This window comes from Chelonia mydas, chromosome 8 (genome assembly GCF_015237465.2).
Source record: "Chelonia mydas isolate rCheMyd1 chromosome 8, rCheMyd1.pri.v2, whole genome shotgun sequence".
Classification (NCBI taxonomy): domain Eukaryota; kingdom Metazoa; phylum Chordata; order Testudines; family Cheloniidae; genus Chelonia; species Chelonia mydas.
Window position 1 is genome coordinate 77,195,672 of NC_057854.1, and position 27,271 is coordinate 77,222,942.

The following is a 27,271-nucleotide window of genomic DNA, read 5'->3' on the forward strand; positions in this document are numbered from 1 at the left end:
AGCGTAGAGAATAGCGTAGCTGAAGTTGACGTATCTTACATTGACTTAGAATCACTCACTTCGCATCCTTGCAGCGCGGGATCAATGGTCGCCACTCCCCCATCAACTCCGCTTCCGCCTCTCGCCCTGGTGGAGTTCCGGAGTCGACGGCAGAGCGATCAGGGGTCGATTTATCGCGTCTACACTAGATGTGATAAATCAATCCCCGATAGATCGATCACTACCCGCCGATCCAGCGGGTAGTGTAGACGTGGCCCAAGAAAACTGAATACAGATAAAACCTCACCCTCAGATGTTTCAATAAGCTTCTATCACAGAGTGGACGCCTTCCTAGTCTGGGCACAGTCCTTTCCCCTGGTACAGCCCTTGTTCCAGCTCAGGTGGTAGCTAGGGGATTTCTCATGATTGCCCCCTACTTTGTTCTGTTCCACCCACTTATTTATCTTTTGCATAAGGCGGGAATCCTTTGTCCCTCTGGGTTCCCACCCCTCCTTCTCAGTGGAAAAGTACCAGGTTAAAGATGGATTCCAGTTCAGATGACATGATCACATGTCAACGTAAGACTTCATTACCCACTTGCCAGCCCACGGGTATACAGGAAGACTTAAAGTAAAACAGAGCCATCTACAGTCAATTGTCCTGGTTAATGGGAGCCATTAAGATTCCAAACCACTATTAATGGCCCACACTTTGCATAACTACAATAGGACCTCAGAGTTATATTTCATATTTCTAGTTTCAGATACAAGAGTGATACATTTATACAAATAGGATGACCACACTCAGTAGATTATAAGCTTTGTAATAATACCTTACAAGAGACCTTTTGCATGAAGCATATTCCAGTTACATTATATTCACACTCATTAGCATATTTTTATAAAATCATATAGAGTGCAAAGTCACAACCTGCCCTAACTCTTCTCTCCTTTCCCCAGCTAACTCAGAAACTGGTTTCATATGCTGGGCCAGGTCTTCAGCTAATGTAAGCCAGTGAAGCTCCATCTACAGCAGCTGAGGATTTGGCTCATAATTTTTTCCTTTTTAGCCTTCAACAGCAGGCCAACTTGTATCTAAATAGGGACCCTGGCTTGAAGTTGCAGCTACACTTTGCTGGACTGAACCCTACTCTTGTATTTGCAGCAGACATTTTCTTTTCAAATGAAGGGATTCTTACCGCTTGCGAACATTCACAACTGAGTTTCATTTTCCCACCAAACATCTGCTTAAAGGTCAAAAACACCACTCAGAATATTCCTAATTTCAGTCAAGCAGCACTGCCTGTGCTGAATGAGAAGATACTGAGTATTCTGCATTATTTTCTTCAGCTGATGATGTATGCCTGTCATAAAGTCATGGATTCCAAGGCCAGAAAAGGGACTGTTTTGATCATTTAGTCTGACCTCTTGGATAACACAGACCATAGAACTTTCCCAAAATAATTCCTTTTGAACTAGAACTTGTCTTTTTGAAAAACATTCAATCTTGATTTTAAAATTGTCAGTGATGGAGAATCCATCACAACCCTTGTTAATTGTTCCAATAGTTAATTAACATAAGAACATAAGAATGGCCCTACTGGGTCAGACCAAAGGTCCATCTAGCCCAATATCCTGTCTTCTGACAGTAGCCAATGCCAGGTGCCCCAGAGGAAATGAACAGAACAGGTAAGCATCAAGTGATCCATCCCCTGTTGCCCATTCCCAGCTTCTGGCAAACAGAGGCTACGGACACCATCCCTGCCCATCCTGGCTAATAGCCATTGATGGACCTATCCTCCGTGAATTTATCTAGTTCTTTTTTGAACCCTGTTACAGTCTTGGCCTTCACGACATCCTCTGGGAAAGCGTTCCACAGGTTGACTGTGCATTGTGTGAAGAAATACTTCCTTTTGTTTGTTTTAAACCTGCTGCCTATTTCATTTGGTGACTCCTAGTTCTTGTGTCATGAGAAGGAGTAAATAACACTTCCTTATTTACTTTCTCCTCACTGTTAAACATTTACAATTTATTTCCAGTCTGAATTTGTCTAGCTTCAACTGCCAGCCATTGGATCTTGTTAAATATACCTTTGTCTGCTCGACTGAAGAGCCTATTAGTAAATATTTTTCTCCATATAGGTACTAATAGACTGTAGTCAAGTCACCCCATGACCTTCTCTTTGTTAAGCTAAATAGATTAAACTCCTTGAGTCTATCAAGGCATGAACATCTTTCCTGAATTGTTGGCACCAGAACTGGACACAGCAGCAGTCTCATCAGGCCAAACACAGAGGTAATATAACCTCTCTACTCCTACTTGAGATTCCCATTTATGCATCCAAGGATCACATTATTAGCCCTTCCTATCATCATATTGTCTTCAATCAAATGGGACATAAAAACATGTAAAGGGTGATTCTTCTCACTTTACACCAGTGTAACTCAGGAAGAATTCCATTCCAGTCAGCATTGTTACACTGGTATAAAGGTTGTGTAAGACAATGATCAAAACCATGTGTCCTGATTTTCATAGAGGCTGGGCACCCACGACTCTCTTTAAATCAAACAGGAGTTATGAGTGCTCAGCACCTCTGAAAATCAGGCCAGCTGTGTTTATGATCCTGATCCTGCGAACACTTATGTACATGCTTAACTGTAAAATGTAAGTAGCGCTATTGAAGTCCCTGATTGCTCATGCTTAAAGTTAAGCACACGCATAAATGTTTGTAGGATCAGAATTTTGAAGTATCAAAGAGAAAAGAATGGAGTTTGGACCTTTGATCTTTTGTGCTAGCTGTCAATTAAGGGCTTGAAAGGATTAAAGAGCACACTAAAAATAATTCATTTTATTCTTTGGTTTTGGTATTAAGGAACTGGAATTATACTTTTCTCACTCCTTTACTTATCCTTTGATCACATTAGCATTTAAGTAGATTCATAAAGCTAATCCTGTACATTCCAGGGGAATATTCTGCTATTAACTTAATTCATAAAATGTGCAATTTAACCTTCTACTGCAGCTCTGTGGTAGAAAGGAGCATTTATAATGTTTCTACAGAATTTCCAACATACTATTTGAAATTTAGTTATGTTTAAAAGACCTGTAAAAGTAATTGATGTAGATCCTTGAAGTTTTAAAGCGTTTAAGAAATGTAATATGCCCAAGGGGGTTTTCCCCAGGTAGCAGTTGGCTGCCAATTTACCTTTTCATACGGGATTTGATTAGCTAGGTCAGGAGATAGTGGATCAAGGCAGACTGAGTCACATCACCTCTTTATAGAACAGTTTAAATTCATCAGAACAATACAACTGTCAATAAAATCCCTCTCTATAAATCTCAAGTGTCTTAAAATAGTTCCACAGACATACAGTTGTGGTGCATACACCAAAAATATAGACTCGTTCAGCTATAAGAGAAATCCAGTGAAAGTTTTGAATCACTGTACACAGAACAAAGACATCTATTCACCAGAAATAAGTGTTTACATAGGAGCAGTATAGATCATTGAAGCCTTCACATCTTGATGTGACTTGGCCATTGTGTAACCTAGTCCTGAACCAAGATACACAAATATCTCCTTACACTGTCGAAATCATTCTTTTTGTTTCTTTTCACCCTTTCCCTTTCTTTTTCTACCAGTAAGGATATCAAATGCACTTCGCTAAGCATGATCAAAGAATACCGCAATATACACGCATTAGTTTGAAGGATCCTTGAGACATATTGACAACAAATGTGCTACTGATCTGGTTAATTAAATGCAAAATTTTCAGCTGGCATAAACTGGCATAGCACTTTGAACTCACTTGACTTACACCAGCTGAGAATCTGACCCAGAGTAGTCATCGGAAGATTTTGCTAACATCATTTCTCATCAATATTATAATAACAATTATTTAAAGGTCAGTAAGTATTATTAGTTGTAGATGGATTAAGTGAGGCAGAGTGAGGTTATGTGACTTGCCAAAATCACACAGAGTTAGTGGCACAGTTAGGAATCAGAAGTTTTAGGTTATATTACTGTTCCCCTACATTAACCACTAATCAATGGTGCCTCGGTAAAACTACAGTAGATGTTGGTCTGCGGGATAGAGGTGGTGGCTTATAGTCTTGAATGTGCATACACTGGGTGAAACCAGGTAAGTAGGATCCAGTGACAGTAGGTGATGGTTGAAAAGCTGACAAAATTAAATATCCAAACTGATTCAACCCTTAATGCCTTCACAGTAAAAATCAGCAAAGGCTAAACTGAAACATAAAGAAATGTCCTCAGTTTTAACTCCTCTCCATAATTACTATACAGCTGTTTATAGAACAGCAGCACTCACAAAATACAGATTTGGGCTATGGAGATTGAATCAAGGTGATCGTAACAGCTCCCATTGAAAATCAAATGCGCTCTCACGTAGCTACCATGTGTTCTGTCCCATGAATTTTACATCATATAGGCTAAAGAGTGTGAACAATGTGCTTGTAGAGATCGATACATCTGAAAAGTCTCGGTTACCCACATGTGTCTCTTTTATATGATCTTATCTGGCATCCTCCCATTTAAATGTATGTGGACTAGCATGGGACACAACCCTGCATGCTCTTAACACCCCAAACTCCCATTGACTTGGTTGGCAGTTTGAGATGGAGGATCATGCTCACAGTTGTTCTGCACAGTGATGCTTATGCAGATGTTTCTTTTGAAGTCTCTTGGGTGACATACTACTTGTTGGTGTATTGGTTAGAGAACTGAAAGAAACAGATGAAATGGTTTACTACTAGGATGAGGGTTTTGGCCAGGTCTACACTAGAAACTTTTGCTGGTATAACAGTGTTGATTAGGGATGTGATTTTTATGAGGTCTACACCCAAGGTGTAGACTTTTCTCTTTCCTTTTCTACTTGTGTTAACCTTTTGTGTGTGTTGTACACATTATGCCCTGCAAGGCCCCTGTGACTGTAATTGGTTCCTCCTCCCTTCTTGCTGCTTAATTCCACCCTTAAATGAAGTTCCTCTATGGTCAGCAATGGTGGTGACATGTTGCTTGCATTAGAAGGAGAGAAGTTTGCAATGTCAGGGCCCATGATGTAAGTGTTCCATGTCCTGAATCAAATGTCATACTTTGTATTAAGTGTACTTTTATAAATAGTTTATTAAGGGCTAATAATTTATTAATATATCATTTAGTAAAAGGTTGATCAACTATTAGAGTCCAGTAAGTCAAGAAACTCTTTATAACCATCTATAACACTTTGTGCTAATGTGCTTATAGCTATCCATAACACACACTACTCATGTGTGACACGCTTATAAGATCTATTAAATATTTATTAACCCTCTGCACACTATTTATAAATGTACTCTTAATATCAAGTGTGATCAGAAAAACAGAGGGTTGTTTTTATATCCAGCACTGTCAGTCTGGCACCTTTCATAAGAACAACACTTAGTTTTTAAAAATGCACAATGCAGTACATTCAGAAGTGGAGACAAATTGTCTACAGCTCTACCAAGAAATCTTTGTGCAGATCACAGCTGACTACACTTCATTATGGCATTTTCTGATTTAAAAAAAAAAAACAAAAGTAGAAGGATTTTTTTTAACCCTAATGCATTTTATCTTCCTTGCTCCTAGGGCCCTCAGGGACCACGGGGTCATCCAGGTCCACCGGTAAGTGTATAAAGAGCTATTTTTATCTAGGTTCTCCTTGCATGTGTGATTTAAAGAAGCCTGCAATACCTAATAACTGCTTTCTCTTGTTTTCTAGGGTCCACCTGGGGTACCTGGTCCAAGAGTAAGTTTCATAATTGTGCTCACTGCAACTCATTCCCTCAGCGTTGAAAGTGAAAATGTTGAGACCCTCTTCATAGGGTGTTGCTTCCTCCATCATCTCAAGTGAAATTCCAATGTTTTTTCTTTAGCATTCATCACTATAATATCTAAGCTCAGATATAGTTGCTACGCTAAACCTCCTGTCTGACATCTTCTGTTCTAGTAGTGCTACCATGTTGCAGAGTCCTAAAAGGGCAAATCACATGCCCATGCTCACACGCTTGGCCTACGTAAACTTCACTCCAGTTTTAAAGCTTACGTGTAGGAATTCAGCATATACAAATTCTGAAGGGAAGTAGGATGCTCCGTGGTATGTCATTCACCAGATGCATTCACATCAAATGTATCCGTTTTCTTCCAGGGGATTATTATCCAGCATTTACTGGGAGGATGGATTTAGTGTTCTAGTCCTTTTCTATTATTTCTGCTCTATTGGGCAGCCCCCTTCCTGGGCCACCCTCCTGAGTCAGGTCATGGCATGACAGAAGCTGCACCCCCTCCCACTCTGGCATTCCCCCTACAGTAGGGACTAGGGTGGCCTGTGGTATAGGAGGCAGCTGAACTAGTTGGATGCCAGCCAAGGACTCCATCACATCAAAGGACTTCTCAGCTGGCAAGATATAGCACTTTTCACCACTAGAGTAGTGCAAAGGGACCAGGGAATCTGGCCCATGTTGTATGTGCATGACTAGAGACTGAATTGTTTTTTGTGTATCTTGTCTGGAGAGTAAATATCACCTTTTTCTCCATCTATAAATAGTATTTGTAACTGTTGATGTATTAGATTAGATGGATGGCAGACAGATTTGGAGCCAATAGTTTGGGCTGGGGATTTTTTGTTTTTTGTTTTATTTTTTTTCCAGGAAAATTACTGATAAAAGAAACTAAAGTAATTAATTTATTTTTTAAAATTACAATTCTTTAAAATAAGAGTATCCCATTTCATCCGTTTGTTTTTTCTTTTTAAAAGTAAAAATTCATAGTTTGTAATTTAATGGATGTGGAGCATTCAACTAAACAATTAGAAGGCCTCAGAGGTTTTGGGGAAGTTGTGGTTTTTTGTCCTTTTTGATACATACACATTTATGTGCAATATGTTTTAATTAAGAGACTTTCAAATTCTTCATCAGATATAACTGGTATATTTCTGCAGCAATACTTGAAGAACTTACAACCTTAATTTTATTCTCTGTTGATCTTACTGCTGATCTTCAATGGTTTTGGTTTACACAGAAACAAATGGACATCAATGCCGCTATTCAAGCGTTGATTGAATCAAATGGTGCACTACAGATGGAGGTAATATATCTTGCTTTATTTACATTGGCACATACATTAGAAAATGTATAAAGAGTTGGGTTTTTTAAGGCCAAAACATGGCTTCTTCACAAAGGCTTTATTGAAAACAGAGAAAAACTAGAAACTGTTTTGTGAGGAAAAACTAACCCATGTATAATATGATTAAACACAATTGGATATATAGGATGCAATTTAAGTCAAGTTTTAAAAACCACAGTATTTCTAATGTTTAAATATGATTAAAGAGGATGGAAAGTATCAATCCATTATACAATGTGAAGTGTATACATTCAGCTACATGTCTACAAATGAGACTGTCATTAAGGCCTTGATCCATCAGTCACTTACACAAGCTTAACTTCATACATGTGAGTAGAGTCATTGCATCAATGGGACTCTGCACATGTGTAAAGTTAAGCACATTTGTATGTGTCTTTATTTTTGGGACCTAAGACTATTAACTCTGTTGTTCAAAATCTGACAGTGTAAGGTATCGCTTATAAAATGAACTAATTTCTTTCTTTTTTTTTCTTTTTTGTGTATTCTAATTTCCATTTCCATGTATTATAACAATGTTTATAACAATTTTTAACCTGACTGTAACGCCTTTTCTCCAATGATTTTAATAAAATGTACTAATTATTTTTAATTTGAATAAATCATTTCTATTATCTCATATGTGGCCGGGCTGCATGCATCATAAACACCTTTCATTTCTGCATGTGGTCTCCAATGGGCATTTGATTTAACTGCATGCACTGCTGCTATGGCGTTTTTGTGATAACATTATTGCTAACGGCAGAGGTACCAGAATACTGAAGTAAATTTACTAGATCACAGTGCAGAGATATTCAAAACGCTACACTACCTTAGCAATTTACTGCACAGTATCAAGAACCCCCTCGGCACTCGGGATAACCCAGCACGCATCTGCAGGGATTTGCTTAACTGTGAACGTAAAGTATCAGATGGTAAGTGTCTACTTTCATCAAATCATATATACCATCAGGATTTAGAATATCTTGTTTCCAACTTTTAATTTCTAGAGCAAAACCGTAATGGGTGGCATTTTAATAACTGTATTAATTTTAACTTGTTAATTCCATATAACTACTGAGTACCACACACCTATCCATAATGGACTTACCTGTCATTTTATCCCCAAAGCTGCTTCTGCTCTCTGTGGATGGTGAAAAAATAATTGCTGCTTCTTCTAGGCTATTCCAACCTGCCAATACTCAGTGCTGAATTTCTTGTGAGTGGCAGCATCTTTAAAACAATCTCAAACCTGCATTTTCTCAGTACAGAGGATATAATACTCTGATCATGCTGGTGTAAACCGGGGTAACTCAGCTGAAGTCAATTCATATACACTGATGAAAATCAGGCTTAGAGACTTCTTACTGCCCACACCAAGACTGCTAAGTTTACCTTTTTCATTTGACATTGTGGGTTTGCGTACACTGAAACTGGAAGATTTCAGAGTAGCAGCCGTGTTAGTCTGTATCCGCAAAAAGAAAAGGAGTACTTGTGGCACCTTAGAGACTAACAAATAAGCTTTTGTGAGCTACAGCTCACTTCATCGGATGCACTCAGTGGAAAATACAGTGGGGAGATTTATATACACAGAGAACATGAAACCATGGGTGTTACCATACACACTGTAACGAGAGTGATCAGGTAAGGTGAGCTATTACCAGTAGGAGAGCTTTAACCTTTTGAAGTGATAATCAAGGTGGGCCATTTCCAGCAGTTGACAAGAACGTCTGAGGAACATTGGGGGATGGGGAGAATAAACATGGGGAAATAGTTTTACTTTGTGTAATGACCCGTCCACTCCCAGTCTCTATTCAAGCCTAAGTTAATTGTATCCAGTTTGCAAATTAATTCCAATTCAGCAGTCTCTCGTTGGAGTCTGTTTTTGAAGTTTTTTTGTTGAAGAATTGCCACTTTTAGGTCTGTAATCAAGTGACCAAAGAAACTGAAGTATTCTCCGACTGGTTTTTGAATGTTATCATTCTTGACGTCTGATTTGTGTCCATTTATTCTTTTACGTAGAGACTGTCCAGTTTGGCCAATGTACATGGCAGAGGGGCATTGCTGGCACATGATGGCATATATCACATTGGTAGATGTGCAGGTGAATGAGCCTCTGATAGTGTGGTTGATGTGATTAGGCCCTATGATGGTGTCCCCTGAATAGATATGTGGACACAGTTGGCAACGGGCTTTGTTGCAAGGACAGGTTCCTGGGTTAGTGGTTCTGTTGTGTGGTGTGTGGTTGCTGGTGAGTATTTGCTTCTGGTGGCAATTCTACAACAAAAAGCTTATGCTCAAATAAATTTGTTAGTCTCTAAGGTGCCACAAGTACTCCTTTTCTTTTTTCATTGGAAGTTGAGCATCTAGTACCTTTATGCCCCTTTGAAAAGCCCTGCCTTGATCTAGCTACCATAGTATTTCTGCAGCACCTATCACAATATCTCCATATTGTTTACATGTTTACAGTAGGTTATAGATTTATTTTTCAAAAATAAATTTTGGAGGTAATTGGTACTTAGGTATTTAAAATATTTGCTCTAACACTGGATCACTGGCTCCTAACACCATATTCAAAATTGCTTAAACTTCTACAGAAGTGCTCATGGCCATCACTGCTCAAACTGGCACAAATCTATATGCATTTTGCACTAAGTTGATATGAATGTATTGTATATGTAAGGTATATCTTCTGATGTTAGCATATTTAGTGTTCACTGCTCATACCAACACCCTCAGACTGCAGCTTGATGAAACTGGGCATATTGACATGACTGACTGAAGTGCCCACTCCTGGAAGCTCTTACATGTTTTAATAACTTTATACACGTGAACTAGTCCCATTGAACTACTCACATGTATAAAGTTACTCATGTATGCAAGTATTTGCAGAATCTGAGCCAGTGGCATCATCTGACTCAATGTGCAGAATCTGAGTTCTGTAATTATCACAGTTTCCTGACAGTATGGATTTGATCCTGCTCCCACTGAAGCCAATTGTATCTTCAAAGGGGAAAGGATTGAGCCCAGTCATTACATAGCATAAGAATAGAGTAAATAACAGGCTACTAGACAGTGCTTTGGAATGTCCTGTATTATGTTCAAATATGGTGAAAGCAGGCCATATTGTATAGATATGTATAATTATATTTTTATTTTAACACTAAAGTACTTCAGATATAGAGTAAATAAAAAACATGCTGAAAATCTATTTTTTTCTAATATTTAGTAACATTTTCACATCTTTTAAATCTAGCTTTGTTATAGAAATAATTTCTCAAATATTTGATCCTGCAACGAACTTTGAGTGGATAAAGGTCTATATTGTTATAATAAAAAATGTGTATAATCAGATATAGTGACAACTATTCTATTTGAGGCAACCATTAATCAATAAATCTTGACTGGTCATTGAAATGTGACATCAATAGAAGTATTTCACATACTTCACTGTCTGAGTGTGTTCATTATAAATATCTGCAAATCTTTCCATTAGCATCAGGAATTTCTAAGAGGTAACAATTGTTAAAATAAAAGCAAATATGCAAAAAGGAAATGTATTTAGAGGTAATAGGGACAAAGTACTTATTTTAAAATGTAACCTTATGTAAATTTTAAGGGGAATTATTGTTGTGCCCTCTGATGAGCTAAACAGCATGTAAGAAGCCAGACTTATCAAGTCCCTAAACATTCCTTAAGCTTTTCTGTATTCTTCCTTCACCAGACTTATAGATAGCAACTGTAGGATTTCATTGGCTCTGCAGAAGGTATTTGAGCTTAAATAAATGGGAAATGTAAAAGTATTCAGAACTATTTCTGGTTTCACATTGACAGAGTAACCCGCTCTAAAATACATTCCAGATACTGTTGGAATGTTTTTTGGAGTCTTTACATCCCTGAAGTGTTTAAACAGGAAGGACTAATTTGCTGAAGCATTCTCTGAGCATTCTGTATCAGATATGATACTTCTGGGCCCTACCCAGAAACTAATACAGAAAATTCTTTCCTAGGTATCTGGCTGGTGAATCTTGCCCATATGCTCAGGGTTTAGCTGATCGCCATATCTGGGGTCAGGAAGGAATTTTCCTCCAGGGCAGATTGGAAGAGGCCCTGGAGGTTTTTCGTCTTCCTCTGTAGCATGGGGCACGGGTCACTTGTTGGAGGATTCTCTGCTCCTTGAAGTCTTTAAACCACGATTTGAGGACTTCAATAGCTCAGACATAGGTGAGAGGTTTTTCGCAGGAGTGGGTAGGTGAGGTTCTGTGACCTGCGTTGTGCAGGAGGTCGGACTAGATGATCATAATGGTCCCTTCTGACCTTGGTATCTATGAATCTATTTGCCATCTAAATGGGTAAAATTGTCCAGAGTCAGTGTTTGTCAGAGTCAACTTACTGACTCATACCTGATTGTTATTAGCCAATCATGAGAGAATTTTCTTCCTATATGTAGACTCTTTATTTTCTGTGGGCCAAGTCCTGGCCCTGAGTAACCAGACTGTGCACTGTGGATAGCTGCAGAGGTCAAGAAGGAAGGTATCTCCCTTCTGAAAATTGTGGAGCAGCAATGGAACAACTCTGAGACCACTGCAGACAATAGCTCCTACACCCCCTTTGCACATGAGGGAAGGGGAAACAACTGGTGAATCATCAGCCCTTGCCCCATTTCTGACACTGCCCTGTGCATCAAGGTACAGGGTGTGCAGACAGCAGGAACCTAGCCCTCCACCCCTAACCCTGCAATGGAGCTGTACTTACCTGTGGTGGTAGGGTTTGCCTGTATGTAGCAAAAGTATTCATTTGCACCATAAATGTATGCATTGGCTTTCACATACTGTAATGATTTAAACATGCATAAACATGTTTAGAAAACTCATGTAAAACAAGACTCTTCCAAGGAGCCTAAGGGAGTTAAGTAGCCAAATCCCAAACAGTTGAGGATTAAAATCTCATTGTCTGTGTCAAGGTAGCATGGTAAAAGCAAAGGATAGGAACATCCCTCATGCAGTAAAAAGCCGCAAGAGGCTAAGGGAGAGGAAAATTCAATGAGGTTTCCTAAACAAAACTGTTCCATCATGGGGGTTTGCCCCCTCACCATGCCCTCTGTGGGTTAGACTCCAAACTCCATGGGTCCTCCAGGATCCACATGAAGCCAGAGCTATTCTCTCAGGCTCTAGAACCCAGGTGTCATTTCATCTTGCCTTCTCAGTTCTTGCTAGTGCACTCCCAGTGGAACTGCACAATCAGAGGTCCAATTGCCCCCAGGACCGCCCTTTGAAAGAGAGGTTTCTATTACAGAAGGGGCACCACACAAAAGGTAATAGAGCCCCAGGTTATATTATCTTGTCTACGTAATCTCAGTACTTAAAGCACCAGTAAAGAAAGGATGTGCTCAGCCCTCACTGGAAGCCACCCATTCCCGTTGCACTCTCCTGCATGGATCCCAACCACAAGGAGAACCCACCATATGGTCCTAGGAATGGGGGTGGGGAGAATGCTGCAAGAGTGACTGACATCATCTTCCATGCAGGCTGGGGGAGATTTGCACAAAGGAACCACCATTTGTCGATTCTGGGGCGCCGTCTAGTCCATCTTTAACTGCCGCTTAGGAAACATGGAACTAAATTCTGCTTTATTTTAGACTTGTCACTTGCACTGTTTCTTCTCTCACTGACTTTAGTGGGAGTTGCATCAAGATAACAAACAAATAATTGGCCTTAATGTTCTATCCCAAGTATGAAAGCAAACACTAACCAACATCTTTAAGCACATTACACACACATATTATAGAGAGGGTCACCTGTGATCTTATCAGCAAAAGTGAAATGAAGATAGGGAAAATAAAAGCATTTTGTGCACTCCAGGCCTTATGTGCAAAAAAAACAATTTGTTATTTTATGATCTGGCACTTGTACTAATTTCCTGTTCACAGAAATTGATGAGCGTCTATTACCCTAACTATAGAAAAAGGATTTCCTCTCAGAATTAATTTTGAAACAAATCTCTAGCTACTGTATGTGGAGAAGAGGATTCAGCATTAAGAGCCTAATTTACATCTCCTAGCTGCTGAATAGTCAGTATTATTTATAGAATGAACATTAGTTTCATCAAGGAAATGTGCTCTAGAATCTAGAGTGGATAAGAGTGTACCAGTTCTACGTGTGTAACTGTTAATATAAATGTAAAACTTAAGATATCTTTCTTGTAATTCCAAAGCTTAAATTTTTTTCTTTTCTCTGTTGGCACAGGTCTTTCGGTACATTTTTCAAACTGTATTTTACTTTGAGATTAGTTACAATGTCTGCCATGTATCCAAACCCCCTGTTGTATCCCTCTAGATGGAAAACACACTTAAATAAACTCAAACAATCAAGAGAGAGGGGATTAAACAGAACCCAGGTCATAAATACAGATGAGCCGTGCCGTACATCAAATATAGATTAGCTGTGCTCAGAGGCAGTGATTATGACTTTGTCAGAGTAACAGGGTGGCAGGAGCTATGATCCAGCATAGGAATGCTGGGCTCTTCTGCTGACCACCCTGTTAGAGCCCTGCATAAAGCTGCCCAATAACTTGTCCAATTCATGATGGCAGGTTGTGCTTAATAACTCCATCAAGATGTGAGAGCTGCCAATGAACCGCTGGTCAGAGGAAACTGAGGACAGGGACATGGAGGAACTAGCCAGGCTTGGGATGAGAACTTAGGCTTATGTTCATGTTTTGGTATTATTTGAATAAAGCCAAACCCCAGGAAGAGGAGTATGTGTGACCACCTATAGCATGCATAGATTTTGTTGGGAGCAGACCATCTGCTCACACTCAGTATTTAGTATTGGAAACAAAGGATAGAGTTGAAAATCCCAAACTCGTACAAAAGCCATAGAAAAGGTAAACAGCAGGGAATATAGTTACTGATGACATGACAGTAATGTGGAGGCTTTGTGGATTTTGGGGTTTTTTTTGGCTTTGCTTTAGCTTAACATCAAATATTTGGTGCTAAATTCAGATCTCCTACATTGGGCATAAACCCAGAGTAATTCCAATGAGGCTAGCCTGTTATGTTCTTTAGTGATGCCATAGGAGGTCAAGCTGCAGTAATAATACTTCTAACATTTGCCAAAAATTATGGAAATTTTATTCAGAAAGTTGTTTAACAGCAGTTATATCTTTTTTTACCTTTTATCTGGGATTATAAATTGATAGGAAAATACTGGATTGACCCAAATATTGGATGTCCTTCTGATGCCATTGAGGTTTTCTGCAACTTCACTGCTGGTGGCCAGACATGTGTGTCACCTGTATCTGTGACAAAGGTATGCATTGCTTCTCATTAGGATATGTTTCTGTGCTTAAACTCCGAATAAGTGAACACTGACCCACCCAATATATGCTGGCATGTCAGATTTCTCAGTGCTAACCAGCTTTATTTCACCATAAATTAGATCTGTGTTCCTCTGTTTCATTTGATTATGTGTTTCTTTTCATGTATGTCTCTATGTGACTACCTTTATGGGTCTCTCTTTAATCTGTCTATAATATTTTAAATGCCCCATACCTGTATTGCGCACTGTAGTCATCATTAAAATGTGAATTGACATCAGGGTCTCTGCTCTTGAACATGTCACCGAAGTACTCAGTACAAACTGGTTTTCTTTTCATTTCACTAAATGCATCCTAACATCTATTTACATTTAGACTGCAAGCCTTTTGGAATGGGGACTTGATTTTCTGTGGAGTTTTACCTATGTACTTTAACTGAACTGTACTGTACCACATCTGTAGGGCTGTGGGCCAGATTGCCCATGGGAGGAAAAAGCCAAGTGTTTCCCCTCATTGGGTTTCTCCCACATTGTTATTCAGGTTGGGCCCTCCCATTCCAATAGAATGAGCCATGGTTCTGCTCCGTACTCCATAGAGCTTCCTGGGATGCTGTCTATGTGGAGCACCTGTGTCCTTTATGCCAACTGTATCTCCAGAACATCCTACTCTCTCTGCCAGTCAGCACAGCTCCACTGGAGGATCCACATGAGCAAGGGCCTCCCCTAGCCATTGCTTCCCCCAGTATCCCTCTTCAAGGGCATTTCCCCCTTATGGAGGACACCACAGAAATGTATTATATTTTCAAGGCTTAGTCCTCACCCAACATGCACCACCTACTAACTGCCCAGTCCCTGCCCTGTCTCTTCTAGGCAGATTCCAATCCTGGGGAGAGTCCTTCACAAGGCCTGGAGGATGGTGCAGCCCAGGCAACTGACACCTCTCTGATTAGGAGAGGTGAGATCTCTGCACAGAGGGTCTCCTGTGTGTCCAGATTTAGGGGGCATAGGTTGGCCCTCTATATATACTACTTCTTGCAAATATGTATTAAGAATAAAGCAAGAAAAATTACATTTTCCATATATAGCTCAATGTATATCGCCTCTCTCTCTGTGTCTTGTAATATCTCAGGTTGTTAATAAAATCTAGGTGTTGAGAGGCAGAGCAATATAGTGGACTGAAAACAAGACCGGGAGCAAAGAACTTCTGAACTCTGATCCAAACTCTCACTTCTTTTAGTGCATATCTTCCTTTGAATCACTTAACCATTCTTTGAATCAGTTTCCTATCTGCAAAATAAGGATATCTACCTACCTACATTTCAGGGGTGTACTGAGAATTAATTAATTTTAAAACAAGCTTTGAAAATGTAAGTTATACAAGTGTATATACTTGTATACAATTGTATTCATTCATTATGATGATTATGGGATTCCACTCTTGTGTATATATATATATACACACCTGACAAGTCTTCTGAAGAAAGCAGGAGACACATGCATTTTGGTTTGTCAACCAAATTAACTGGTACAGTTAATATCCCCTATAAGTACTGTATTTATATTGCCAAAATCTTTCTGATTGTTGGCCATTGAGCATGATACAACTGTTATGTCTAACAACGCATTTTTGTAAACTAGTTGGAGTTTGGAGTTGGAAAAGTGCAGATGAACTTTCTTCATTTACTGAGCTCAGAAGCAGCCCATACCATCACCGTTCACTGTCTGAACACACCAGTGTGGGGAACAAATGAGGCAGATGCTCAGAAAACATCAGTTAGCTTCAAAGGCTGGAATGGTCAAATGTTTGAAGCAAATACACTACTTGAACCAAAGGTGCTTACAGACGAATGCATGGTAAATACATTTTGGCGTTATTAAAACAAATATAAGCTTTGGGCATTTATTTTTCCTTCTATCATTACAAGAGTCATTTAGATTTTCATAACATGAAGCACACTTCTCATATTGTTTAGCAAGTCTCTCCATATGTTGACCATTTTATATTAAATTCAAGATATATCCAAATGCTAACAGCAATTGCAGTTATGCAGGGAATCTGTCTTTGCTCTTAGCATCAGACTCAGTGGACCCTGCTTGTTAATGCTACCAGAACCTGAGAGGTGACAGGACCCTCTCTTCGGAGGCAACTTAGGGTAGTACATGGAGGTTCTTCAGGAAATCCTGGAACAGCCAGGCATGGGGTGAAAGCTTAGGCTGAGCTATATATTCTGATGATGTTATCTGAATAAAACCAAACTGCTGGAAGAGGGCAAGTTCATTACAGGCTAGAAGTTAATCTTTTGATGACTGAATGTCATTAACTTCACTAGTTACAGGGCAATCGTCTACTTATGTAATAAACTGATGATGGACAAACTTTCATTGGCTAAAATAAATTTTTTTGAACTTGGAAAAATCTGAAAAAGCTAATAAAATTCCAATAATTATTAGATCAACTCCATTAACAGGCAAGATGTTGCCTTTACCACTGACTCTTGTAGCAATATATTTTTATTACAGAGAACCTAAAATATCCAATTCTATGCTGTGCTAAAGAGAACAAAGGACTTAGCCTTAACCTATCATCATTCTAGGGGTGGAACTCTTTCAAATTCACTGGGAGATCTGTGTTCAGACAGATGGCATGATGACAGGTGCTTTTCAAACTGGAAACTGTATTAAGTGGGTATAAAATGTTACCAGATCAGAATTTTCAACACACTTAGACCTGTAGCACTTTGCACTGGTATAAATTACTGCAAAAAGTGAAAAGCAGTGAAGAATCAGGCCCTATATTTATAGAAGTACATCAGATTTGGGTTTTTGTTGTGGAAGAAGGTAAGACATGCAGTGATGGCTATTGAAAAGTGTAGTTTTTCTGTGAGATTCTATGAGACATCTCTCTCTCTTCAGGAAACTATGTACTGTACAGATTTCCTGGAGAATCTCACTTATCCCTTCCTGCAGGGATTTCACTTTTCAACTGTCTCCACTGTACCTGCTGCTTTGACTGGTTGGGCAAGAGAGGAGTGACTGCAAACATCAAGACTCCCACATCCCCAAACAGTGTTATACTGTTATTTTATATTTTTATAAGGTAACAGTTTTTATTGAGATTTTCTAAAAATTAAAATAACCAAACAAGTTCATGACAAAAAATGGAGCTGATTTCCCCATAACTCCTAAGAATGCATATTAAATCCAAGCAGAAGCCTAGGCAATATAGAAATGTATTAGTCTCATAGTTCAAGCCCTCATCAAGCTTTATAGCAAGTTAGAATTTTGACAGATGTTTTTTCTTCAATGGATTGGGAGATGGTCCTTGGAAAAAAAAAAAAAAAAAATCACACAAATGTTACATGCATTGACAAGAGAATAGATCTCTCATTTGCTTCTCCGGTTCCTTGAGTTCTAGATTCTCTCTGTGTTTTGAAATGTATAGTTTGATATGTATTTAATACTCTCTCTAATTCCATGAACTGCAGATACAAGATGGCAGCTGGCATAAGACAGAGTTCCTTTTTCACACTCAGGACACTACTGACCTTCCGGTTGTTCAAGTGCATACGTTTCCTCATCTCAAACCAGGACAACAGCAATACATAGAAAGTGGTTCAGTGTGCTTTCTCTAAGCTTCCTGACCTGACTCTGGTTTCTCACAACACCATGGAACTTTTGCACAGAAAAAGCATCTTTTAAAAACAAAAATGAATTAAAGATTAAATCATTATGAAACTGTGGAAGAATTTTAAAGCAAATTGTTGGTTATATCTTAAAGAATCTCAGGAAGAAAAAGACTTCCTCCTAAGAAGGAGAAATGGCATTTTAAAAAAGAGACTATGACGACATTGCTAAAGTATTTAATTTTTTTAAATATTGGTTGGTGCTTTCTTGTATATTTCCCTGGAACTGAGAACTATATATCTAAACATAAAATTCTTCAGGACCTCTAGTATTCTGAATAACCTATTTAACAGCACTGTACAAGATATCCTAAGGAAAGCTGGAGACATACAGTAGTAAGGAGCAATACTGGCTAATGCTCCCAAATGTGCAATAGCTTGTGTATGAGAGTGAATTATGCCACAGTACAATAAGTTGTCTTTTCTTAAACACTAAGTTGTATTATAGTCCTTTTGGACACATACATCTTAACAGATGGTACACTACCTCTTACGTGTTTCCTGTTTGTATTTCTGGTGCTCTTTATAACACAAGGTGCTTGTGGCTTTAGTAGAGATTATTTGATTCCCTTTTTCTCTTGCAGACTGTATGTGCTGGTTACATCAAGATATGTTTCTGTTGTAAAAGTACTTATCTTAAATTGTTTGGATACATACTTCATTACAAGTAAAAACATTATTTATGTGAAATTCTTAATTAAAATGTTTTTGTTTATTCTTGTGGAAGTGATATACCAGACAGCACATTGTATATGGTGCTTACAGGCAGGCCAGCTAATTGTTAGCCATTGTAAAGATTGTTGTAGAAGAGCTACATACAGTAGTTTTGGGGTTTAGTTTCTGGACTGCAGTTAACTATTTTAAACACCCAATAGCATCTAAGATGATGTACTGTGTATATGTTTTGTAACTTGTTGAAAAATTTAATACAGCATATGTTTTGAATGACTAAGTTATAATCATAATTATTTCAGTAACTTAGAAATTCCATTTGTTTGCAATATTACTAGACACTGTTTCACACTTTTATTTTGAGTCTAAAAGTATTTGACCCTCAGCTGTTGAACAAAATACACTTTTATCATTAAGACAAAACATTTACTCTAAAAGGTTTGCAAACTGCTTGCCTATATCTATTGTCAAAGCAGCGTTTGTACAGTAATATAGAGCAAAATTATACCTCATATTTGGGGGGAGGGAGAGTGTTCAAACAGCAATTCATTTAAATCACTTTATCCACAGTAAGTCACGCTTACTGATCTATAATAAAATGTGCTTCAAAAATAACTGTTTATCTTTTATAATTTTGATTCCCTTTCCTTGTATTGTTCATTTTCAGCAACCATGAAAAGGCTGTACAGAGTCTCTTATTTGGTAAATATTTGTATTAGGAAGGGAAACACATGCATATTTGTGGTGTTACAGGATATTGCACAAATGACAGAACATTTCCTTATACAAGACAAATGTGTAGAATCTCCAATTCTAAAGCTGGGGCTGAAGTAGCATTTTTTCCTCAAATTATGGATTTCTTTAAAGTGTGCATATTCTTTGAGTAATCTAAAGAAGCAACTCAAGCTATAGAATGATAAATTAAGGGGAAAAAGAGAAAAGAAGAGTTGGTTCAGAGAAGATTTTTCATTGTCATTTCAGCATTTAAAGGCAATGTTACCTATGATAGTTAACAATTTCACGTGTTCTTATTTTGACTTTCCATTGAGATCATGTTACATCCATTTGTTTTTGTAAGAATGCTAACTTTTTTATCCTTTTATCAACCTTATTCTCATTTTCACTTAATTTTTTAATGTTTAATGCATTTTTAATGCTTGTATCTCATAAGAACAGTGTTGTGTTAAAAACAATCATCTTTAAGTAGTAAGAAGTTACTTAAAAGTAAATGTGTATATTCTTTATATTAGCGTATATATGCATTCCTGAATCTTATAGCTGATGATCTAAAATGGTTATTCTACATCAATAAAATTGGAGGGGGAGAGAGTGGGAAACCCTAATGAGCCACTTTAGTGGCCCATCCTACACAGTTCAATCCAGATAAGAAGGTTAAATCACTACTACTTTTGATTATAATACTTTAAATTGCGCTAGGTAACACAGGATCAGTCCAGCCAAGCAACTAGATGCTCTTGTGAACCCCTCCTCCCCAAACATCATTAAAATAAAGGAATGTGTAATAGTTTTAAGTTTTCATTAAGAAAGAGCGTGTCTTGTGCCAAAAATGTCTTCAATATATTTCTAACAATATAAAAAGTGAGACAGAACCTCTACTTTGTTTTAAGCTTTGCTAAGCAACTTACCAGCTTACGTAAAGTATTGCCTCTCTTGACTAGTCAGCAGTGACTGACTGACCAAATAGATATTTTCTGTATCTAACATCTGTAACCGAATATAACAAATAGAATATGAGAAAAGGTAAACATTTAAAGTGCAGTACTACTCTGAAAAGTAGCTGTGAAAATGGCATTGTGGAGCTCTAGCTGATTTTTGTATCACATTTGTTCATTTACAAAAAATAAGAGGGTTTCTGTCACCTGGGCAAACCCAAACAAGTCTGGTTTTGCACACTCTGCTCTACTGCAGCCTGAATTTTCAAGCTGGATAGTTTCTGATGTGTGTCACACAGATTTTGTAGGCCAACAGCTGCTTTAAGTTACACATACACAACCCGATTGTCCTCAAATTCTGTCCTTAGCTACACCTCTGCAAAGGTAGGAAACAATGAATCAGACCCAAAATAATACCTATTTAATAGGTTTAAATAATGCCTATAACCAAATGACACCTCATGAAGAGAAACACATAGGAGAGGGGGAAAAAAATACAGTGTGTATCTGGGTGAGGGGTGCATGCCACCTCATCAACATGAGAAAGAAATCAGCATAACTATTAGGCAAGGGATTTGTTGCAAATGGAAACCCAACCCTTGCAGATCTCCACCCAGACTTGGAAATCTTTACACAACCACCATCAACCTACTCTACCATGGGAGGAGAGCCTGCTCCCACCGCAGTTGCACAAATAGCCCATGCATTAATGCTGGTCTAAGTGGCAGGGAACTTGAAGAAAACCTGCTCTGATAGGAACTACATTAATCCATTCTGGCATGCTGCCTGCTAGCCTGTAAACCCCTATCAATACAAAGGGTGTTCTCTAGGTTTAGGGGGAGAATGCCATAAAGCAGGGTGGGTTTCCACCCCTTTGCCCACATAAATGGAGGGATACACTAGTCGATATTTAGGAATTTAATCCCAGACCAAGTGAACTAAGTAGGCTGTTTATCATATGATCATTAACATTCTAAGGCCTAGGTGGCCACCTTTGCCATTTAGGCCTCACTAGTGAGACGGGAATCTATGGCCCAACAGACAGAGTGTAACATATGCTCTCCTGGAGTCATTGAGCTTGATGCTGCAATCAGTCAAACCATTTAGCTGCACTAAAATCAATGGGGTTACTCTGGATTTACTGTGTGTAGAATTTGGACCATTATCCCTAAATATCAAACTCCAGCCAGAAAAGTAACAGCTCTTAATTAGGTCTAAGAATTTTCCAAATAGCCAGCAGGGCTTAGATTAGTGCAACAGCACAGCCCACACACAGTGACCAGATTTTTAAAGCAAACAAACAAAAACTCACTGGTTATAGGAAATATTAAAAAGCTAAAGCAATTTAATCCCCAGCGTGCCCATTGTATACCAGGGATATTTCCCAATCAGAGGAAACCACGCCTGCAACAGTGAAATGAACCTCTGTATCCTCTCAGAGAGGTGATCACTCAGAGCCATATTCTACCCTGCCATGACCCATGCAAGTGCCCTGGGCTCCAGGCTTACGACTGCATGAAACTTAATGGCACAACCTGCCCCATCGAGGACCACAACGCCCCCCCCCCGGTGAACTGTTAACCTCCAAGTGCAGCCTCGGGCCCAGCCAGGGATGGGCGGGGCTATGAACGGTTAAACAGCTCTGCGTGGGAATGTGTCAGTGACACCGGCCCCAGCCCCCAACGGGAGGAGGATGGAGAGGCCCCGGCCCACCAATGGGAGCGGCTTGGGCACGAGGGGGCAAAGCCGCCCCCCCGCACTGGAGCAGGCTGGGGGAGATGAGGGGGGTTTCCAGGTCGCCATGGAAACAGCGGAGCTCTCCCAAGCAGCCGCCAGAGGGCGGTCACCCGCCGCCATCCCGCAGCGCAGCCGCAAAGCGCCGCCACTCGTAAGGAACGCGGCCCACGTGGGCCCTGGCGGAGTGTGGGCAGCTGGGACACGGATGGAGGAGGAGGGAGCCGAGGTGGCGAGCGGGCCGGCGGGGAGCCCTGAGGGGCCCGGCACGGAGACTGGGAGCCCGGGGCTGGCCTGCGGCAAGCGGAAGATGGCACTGCACAGGTAGGAGCAGCCCGGGGCCTCGACTCCGCAGACCCACGTTCGCTCGTCGGGCGGGGTGTCCCGTTCCTCCCTTTCCGAGGTCTGGGGGCAGCCGCGGCGCCGCCGGTCTCACCCTCGGGCCGGGGGCAGGCTGCCCTGTGCCTTCTCTCGAGGGGACATGGCGGGAGGGTGTCACCGTTGCCCCGGCCCTCAGCTCTCGCGGGCGGAGCGAGCGTTGCCCTCTCGTCCGTCACTGGTTGGCCTTTTCCTCGGAGGTGGGCTAATGGACGACAGCCAATGAGTGTCCCCCTTTGACTCTGAGTGGCAGTTTGGGCCCGGACCCTCGAAGGTATTTAGACAGTTAGCGCCCATCCATTTGAATGGGAGTTAAGCACCTAAGAGCTCGGTGTTGATTCCTCGCTTCCCTTCGTCTCTAGAAAAATCTGCCCCTGTATTGATCTGTGGCTCACCCTATGAAAATGTTTGGAAACTACTTGCTTTGCTGAGGCATCCATATTTCCTTTCCCTGCCTTCAAGCTTCAGTGATCGTTTCTCAGAATTATGACCCATGCTTGGTTAAATGTAAAGAAAACCTGCCTTTTAAGTACAAATGCATCTGTTCTTTTCCAACACAAATGCACTACTTTAATGAAAATGAAAATCTTTTTTTTCCTTTCAGATGTGAAACCTGTAGTGGAGAGGAAGCAAAGTACAGGTGTCCACGTTGCATGAAATACTCATGCAGGTATATACAATTTGAATTGTCTCTTGTTTGTTTTCTTAAATGCTAGAGACAGGATGCTCATTTTTCTCTTTACTTTCAGTTTGGCATGTGTGAAGAAGCACAAAACTGCACTAAGTTGTAATGGAATCAGAGAAAAGGCAGCATTTGTCTCCATAAATGAGTTTAGTGAATTGAATCTCCTAAGTGGTAAGAATTTCTCTATGTAAACTTCACCCCATCTTCTTTTTTAAACCAGCATTAAACTTTTCTTCCTGTTCCTTGTATATTCAGATTATCGTTTTCTGGAAGACGTAGGAAGGATGACTGATGGTGCTGCTCGAGATGTTTTCTTGCATAGACCAACAACCAATAAATTTGTGAGTTTCAAGTTACTTTTTGGTCAGTTTAAAGTAGAAATGAGGCTGCTCCAAAATCCCGGATTAGAACATCTCCTGACATCCAAGTTAAGGGTATCCAGATCCAAAATTTGGCTGGTTATTTTCCTGTAATGGACTGAGCAAACCTGAGATCTGTGTGCCCCTGAAGGATGTATCTTGTATTAGAAAAATGTCTTTAGTGGAAGTTACAAGGTTTTGAGCTTCACAGGGCTGTTCTTCCATTCTGGGGAAGGAAATCAGTGTTTCTGAGCTAAATACAAATTGAGACAAATTAAGCATAAGGAGTTAACATGTTGTGGGAAACCCCTTAAAATATAGTAGCTAATTAAGGTTTAGCAGGCAGTTGAGTGTGTTGAAAGTTGTTGTAATGAGTCAAAAAACTAGTGTGTCTATTGAGTTCATGGTTTTAGAAGAGCCAAGAAGAGTTACGAAATTAAATTTCCAGGCTCACTTTTTGAAGATATTGTGCAAGTTCCCCTTGAGGACAAATATCAAGAGGTCAAATATGGAGTGATCGTTTTATGAAAAGTGTTTGTCCACAGGTGATACGTTTTTGTCTTTTATGATTTTTCTGTGTGAGTTCATTTGAAAGTGTAGTGATTGTCTGGTTTCACCTACATAGTTCTTGGGGCATTTGATGCACTGGATGAGGTAAACCACATGTTGTGATAGGCATGTGTAGGACCTAGGGATCTTGAAAGGTGTATTGGGGCAGGTATTGATTATTGTAGCAGTGGAAATATGTCTGCATGTTTTGCATCTGTTCAGGCAGGGTCTGATGCTGCTTTGAGTTGGTGTGTCCGGGTCTGTGGGGAGCTTGTTTCTGGTGGGGAGCTTGTCAAGGTTGGAGGGTTGTTCTTAAGGCCAGAAGAGGGGATTAGGAAAGACTTCTATCAGCATGTGGTGCCCATCAAATATGGGTTGTAATTATTTGACGATACCCCATTTGGGCTTTAGTGTAGAGCAGTAGGTGACAAGTAGGGGCTTGCAGTCAGTGAGGGGTGTTTTTTCTGTATAGAAGTCGGTTCTCCTGGGGTGTTCGGGTGATCCTTTCCATGATGCAATCTACTTCTCTGGTGGAGTGTCCTTGTTTAGTGAAGGAGGTTTTAAGTCCGTTAAGGTGTATAGCCTGGATTTTCTCTTTGGAGGTGGTATCTGAATACCTGGCTGAAGGTAGCAGATTTTTTGGTATGTCTGGGATGGTTACTGGATCTGTTGAGGTAAGTGTGGTGATGTGTGGGTTTCATGTGTACAGTAATTTGTAAGGTTTCATTGTTGAAGTTAATCATGGTGTGCAGGAAGCTGATGCTGGTGTGGAAGTGTCCAACAGAGAGTGTAATAGATCGATGGTGGTTGTTGAAGTAGTGGAAGTCTATGAAGGAGTTTAGGTCTTCTGTCCAGAGGATAAAAATATCATTGATGTATCTCAGATATATTGGTATATTGGTTTTGTGGTGCATTTTTCCAGAAATTCTTCCTCAAGGTGGCCCATGAAGAGGTTGGTGTATAGGGGAGCTATCTTAGGACCCATGGCTGTTCCTACAGTTTGGACAAAGTGTCTGTTGTTAAATGTGAAGTTGTCGTGGGTAAGGATGAAATGGATGCATTTGGCAATGTGCATGGGGTGGATTTTCAAACGTACGTTATCTTGTAGGTATTTGAGGCAGGCAGCAATGCTGTTGTGGTGAGGGATGTTGATGTAGAAGGAGGTGATATCCATGGTGGTAAGGATGGTGGTCTGGGGGAGGTTGTTAATGTTGCGGAATTTCTGATGGAAGTCGGTAGTGCCTGGGAGCATAGTTAAGTGTTGTTGTTGTTTTAGCAGGCTTTACCATTACAGAATACTGATGGTGCTTCTGTCATGCCATGTCAACGTTATTACCCCTGTGCATTGCAGAGCGTACTTCTGTGGGTTTTCTCTGCACTGGCCAGTTGATTCATGACTGTGTGGATATACTAATTATTCAGCCTTCATCTCGGGGAAACTGTGTGTGCAGCAACTGCAGTAGTGGAGTGAGTTTGGGGGAAATTTCACCTCTAGACCTCACGGATACAGGCTTTGTACTTGATTTTGTGCACAGAAAGGTGTTTAGGGCCCTTTGGATTTAAAAAATCATAAGAGGTCAGTCACTAATTCTGTAGCTGTGTTGGATTCCAACCCTCTCATACTGTTTGAATTCTACTTATAACATACGTTTTATGTTTCATTGGGACTCCTTGTGCTCACCATGGGAAAACTTTGTTAATCTTTAAGAGTAAGCTTGGAAACTCTTGAAAATATCTAAGTATCTTTTTTTTACTGAGAACTTTTCTTTAAAAAAAGAGAAAAAAGTTTACAACTGTGGACAGTTCTACATTATGCTTCTTCTTAAATGCTTGAAAGGTACTTTGGTTCCAGGACTACTCTTTTGGCCTCAATTTTTAGACTTGCAGGACAGAAGTAATAAATGTTTCCATGTTTGAATATGCTTTGGCTTTTGTTTTCTGTGTTAGATAAATTATTTGAAAAACCGAGCTCGAAAGCACAATATTCACTTGAAAACTTTACCCATTGGGTTTACAAAAAGGAGAGAGAATTCAACCACCTTCAACAAGAAGTAAGTTTCTAATTAGTATGGGGTTTGGGGACAAGTGGGCAAAACCTTAATTTAAGTATTACTGAAAGAATAGCTGGTGAATAGCTCTTGTGTAAGATTTCAAGGCCTGATAGCATTTTTCATGACAGAATCACATTAGGCAGTGAACAAAACTCATGAAATATCTTTGGAAACATATTCAGATGGAAATTTGTACTAAATTCTTCTACAGCCCTCTAGTGCTTAGCTCACTTAATAATTCAGCTTTTTCAGAGAAGATTTATTATACCCCAAATTTCAGTTGGGGTTCTTCTGTTGTGCTTGGGCTGATGTTTCCTATTATCATAAAGTAGTCATAACTGGAAATCCAAGCACTGAAGTCAGCAACGTGGCAACATACTATCCATTGCTGGTGCTAGTCAATTAAATGTTATCTTTACTGAACAATGGTATTCACAAAGAGAGTGAGAGAGATTCTTCCTTCTTCATAAATTAATTTGGGCTTTTACTTGCATGCATGTCTGTGATGGGGGACAAATGGGATTTTTTTAATGCTTTTACCAAAATGATTTTCAATTCATATTTCCTTGCTAAGGACTTTTAACTCTTAGTCCCTAGATGAGTTCTGTATCTGTCATTTTTCCATTAATTGGGATTACCAAAGTAGTTGCTGATCAGATACTCTTGACTTTTTCTTTGATTGGGAGGGTGGGTACATCTGCTTAAAATGAAAAGACTTGCTGAAAATGTCTCATGGCGGGGAAAGGATGTAGATTTAAGTCTGGGTTATTCATGTAGCAAACATTTCCCAATATAAATAAAGTTTATATTCCTTGTATAGTACTGTGTCGTAATACAAAAATGTAGTAACTTGGTGAAGAGTGCTTCTGTGTGAACTACAGGGACAGGTCCAAAGTTAATATGAGGGCTCATTGAAATTTAAATATTTGATTGTGCTGTTGGGGGAAAAAACAGTAAAGACTTCAAGAGCATCAGATAATAGCCACTTGGGGCAGACTTTTTCTTTGATGGCTTCTCTTTGGGCTTTTTTT

The 27,271-nt window shown here is 39.6% G+C and overlaps 2 protein-coding genes and 1 long non-coding RNA gene across 5 annotated transcripts in view; 2 read left to right on the forward strand and 1 right to left on the reverse strand.

Annotated features, from left to right (window-relative positions):
• The window catches only part of COL24A1 (collagen type XXIV alpha 1 chain), a 235,788-nt gene extending 216,700 nt beyond the window's left edge, over window positions 1-19,088 (forward strand). The window contains exons 54-60 of one of the 2 annotated variants that reach the window (XM_037906297.2): window positions 5,608-5,643; window positions 5,741-5,767; window positions 7,039-7,104; window positions 7,907-8,075; window positions 14,341-14,450; window positions 16,095-16,310; window positions 17,942-19,088. In XM_037906297.2, coding sequence (XP_037762225.1) covers window positions 5,608-5,643; window positions 5,741-5,767; window positions 7,039-7,104; window positions 7,907-8,075; window positions 14,341-14,450; window positions 16,095-16,310; window positions 17,942-18,088 — 771 coding nt within the window. In that variant the 3' untranslated portion in view covers window positions 18,089-19,088. Of the gene's footprint in view, window positions 1-5,607; window positions 5,644-5,740; window positions 5,768-7,038; window positions 7,105-7,906; window positions 8,076-14,340; window positions 14,451-16,094; window positions 16,311-17,941 lie in introns of those variants that run through there. The other variant, XM_043552998.1, reaches the window with a different exon arrangement.
• On the reverse strand, window positions 14,241-22,770 carry LOC122466845. Its single transcript, XR_006292735.1, has 3 exons — window positions 22,655-22,770; window positions 20,458-20,536; window positions 14,241-18,148 (listed from the first exon to the last, which is right to left on the reverse strand). It is a non-coding gene; the product is annotated as an uncharacterized LOC122466845 (long non-coding RNA).
• ZNHIT6 (zinc finger HIT-type containing 6) overlaps window positions 22,269-27,271 on the forward strand; it is a 58,731-nt gene continuing 53,728 nt past the window's right edge. The window contains exons 1-5 of one of the 2 annotated variants that reach the window (XM_007068776.4): window positions 22,269-22,542; window positions 23,201-23,266; window positions 23,346-23,452; window positions 23,537-23,622; window positions 26,137-26,240. In XM_007068776.4, coding sequence (XP_007068838.4) covers window positions 22,286-22,542; window positions 23,201-23,266; window positions 23,346-23,452; window positions 23,537-23,622; window positions 26,137-26,240 — 620 coding nt within the window. In that variant the 5' untranslated portion in view covers window positions 22,269-22,285. Of the gene's footprint in view, window positions 22,543-22,900; window positions 23,104-23,200; window positions 23,267-23,345; window positions 23,453-23,536; window positions 23,623-26,136; window positions 26,241-27,271 lie in introns of those variants that run through there. The other variant, XM_043552999.1, reaches the window with a different exon arrangement.